This window comes from Penaeus chinensis, chromosome 38 (genome assembly GCF_019202785.1).
Source record: "Penaeus chinensis breed Huanghai No. 1 chromosome 38, ASM1920278v2, whole genome shotgun sequence".
Taxonomy (NCBI): Eukaryota; Metazoa; Arthropoda; class Malacostraca; order Decapoda; family Penaeidae; genus Penaeus; species Penaeus chinensis.
The window spans coordinates 26441191-26443690 of NC_061856.1; the positions used below are offsets into that span (position 1 = coordinate 26441191).

Consider the following 2500-nt stretch of genomic DNA (forward strand, 5'->3'; position numbering starts at 1 on the left):
ATGACGATGTTTCGATCCACAAAAGGAAAAGCATCAAAACAAAGTTAAGGCGACTCATTCCCTCCGCTAGCCCTTTGGCAAAATTATTTTGGTTATGTCGTAACTTTTTGGCGTGTCGATGCATTTAACGGGGTAGCTGATGATTTTGTCTATACGGATTTTTTAAAAATGTTTGGTGGAAATTCACTGTATATGAGATTTTTTTTTAATGTTTGGTGGGAATTCACTGCAAATGAGTAAGCGACGGGAGGTTAGAAAAAAAAACAAAAAAAAAGAATGCTTTTGGGTTTTTGTTTTATTCCAAAAAGACTGTTCAGCAAAATGAACCGTCCGAAATGTGATGATACGTTACTCATAATAATATTTGTAATGCTTAGAACAAACTACATTCACTAACCATTTTCACTTTCATAATAAAAACATAAGATCATTTTTTTCTAATAACAAAACTTACCTCCCAAAAGTAGTATTGCGAACAAAACAATCTAAAAAAAAAAGGAAAAATAAATAAATACAAACCAAACATCTTTTCCCCAACTAACCGACTTCAGTATTGCCGACAATAATCCGCGCTTGGGGGTGCTCTGCCTTCAGCTTCAGGAGTTGCGACAGGGAGTTAGGCCTGTGATAGGTCACACGAGGCCCGCGGAATTCAACGTACTGGTTCTCCCACTCTGTTTGCACCTGGCGGGGAGAAAAAGGCGTTTCAGCGGTTTGTGTTATTATAGGGATGAAGGGGGCGACCTTTTTCTTTTCTCTTTCGGAGAGTTTTTGTTATTGATCTGTTATCTGTTCCTATTCTTTATCAGTTACTTATTATTTATATGCTATCCATCTGTTATCATTTATCTGTATGTATATTATAATTAGAGAAGGTCTTGTTATTTTTGAAAGTCTTCCGTTTTCTTTCCCATATCTATGAAGTCAATAAGCAATATAGAATATATTTAGCAACGACATAATAACGATATCTATAATCATTATGTCAAAATAACGGTATTCATCAAGAAAAATATTTACTTACGTTATTATGAAAGACTACCTAAATTATGACAGTTACTAAGGAATAACAATAAGTTAATACCTGATGTACAATCTTCAAAAATTGATAAACACATATATAAATGTATAAAATATACCAATATACAAAGCAACATATAAATGACTAAATAGATGAATAAATACATGCAGACACAAACAAATGCACGAATAAACAAATACAGACATATATAAACTAACAATCAAGTAGATAAGAAAATAATCCAGACACCTCTTTACCTTAAGCTCAGGGGGAAAAATAAGCTCCTGGGTGGGATCGTAAGGTCGAAATTCCTCTGCGTCGTAGAGAACGTGCGTGACGTCACTCACTTCCCCAAGCTGCACTTCAGTCTCTCCGTTCTGCGCCTTGGGACCCGTATCGTCGAGACGGCCGTTCGTCTCCGAGGCATCTGGGATTTGACATTGAGTTAGTTCCTTCGTCTTATGAGCTGCTGTTTGAAGGCTTTTATGTATGTAAGCATGTGTGCACGCCTGAACGAACTGGCTAGAGGCATGCAATAAGCAAACGAAACAACAAAATCATAATGTATGCACTAGAGAAAAGAGGGATACATAAGCAGTCGAAAAAAATGAAAGAAAAAAAAATAGTGTTCCCATCCTATATAACCTTTTGCCTTCAGTTTGCAGCAGTCTTTCCTGCCGCATCCGCCTCCTGCTGAGGCGTCGGTGGTAAGGCCTCTGAATCCCTCCAAGATAGGTCGGTATCCTGTGCACCGACAGAGGTTCCCTGCGAAGGATAAGGGTGATAACAGATAAATTTCTCGGTATAACAATATCAGTTTCGTGCGGCTTCGTCACCTCGCCGATGAATACGTGCGGATTTCGGCGCTAAATATCTTATCAAAAGCCTTGTTGGTTGGTGAAAATGTTGATGGAGAAAACTGTTTAGGTAACTATACAGATATAAACCTACATGTGCATTTAAACTATATCTTTATATAAACATATATCAAAGTAAAACATTGGCATGCAACAATGTTAAAAAGCTTCGAAACGTCTTGACAATGTACCTGTGAAGTACTCGTCGAGCTGTTCCATGGACGGCTTCGGGTGGTTCCTGAGCAGCGTGTACATGGACATGACGATGCCGGGCGTGCAGAAGCCGCACTGGGAGCCGTGGGCGCGGGCGATCCGCTCCTGCACCGCGTGGAGGCGCGTCTGCGTCGACCCGATGCCCTCCACCGTCGTCACCGCCAGCCCGTGCACCGCCGCCACGGGGGCCAGGCACGCGTTGACCGAGTAGTGGCTGCGAAGGGAGACAGGGCGGTGAAGGAGTGAGGTGGGCGGGCTTCAGCAAGGACTCATTGCTCGGACTCAGAAGTACTGAGACTGAGGTTGTTTCTGCGTTTTGGAGTTTATTACTTACATGCAGCAATCGAGATGACACCTCCAAGTTAGCAGTGCTGCGAATATGCCTACACAACACATGTACACTTTACCT

The 2500-nt window shown here is 41.2% G+C and overlaps 1 protein-coding gene across 1 annotated transcript in view; it reads right to left on the reverse strand.

The window, feature by feature from the left end:
• Positions 1–2500, reverse strand: part of LOC125045892 (xanthine dehydrogenase/oxidase-like) — a 38172-nt gene that overhangs the window by 16112 nt on the left and 19560 nt on the right. Inside the window, exons 4-7 of the mRNA XM_047643477.1 lie at positions 2070–2305; positions 1667–1786; positions 1279–1448; positions 543–684 (exon numbers count right to left, since the gene is read on the reverse strand). Coding sequence (XP_047499433.1) covers positions 543–684; positions 1279–1448; positions 1667–1786; positions 2070–2305 — 668 coding nt within the window. The remainder of the gene's footprint in view (positions 1–542; positions 685–1278; positions 1449–1666; positions 1787–2069; positions 2306–2500) is intronic.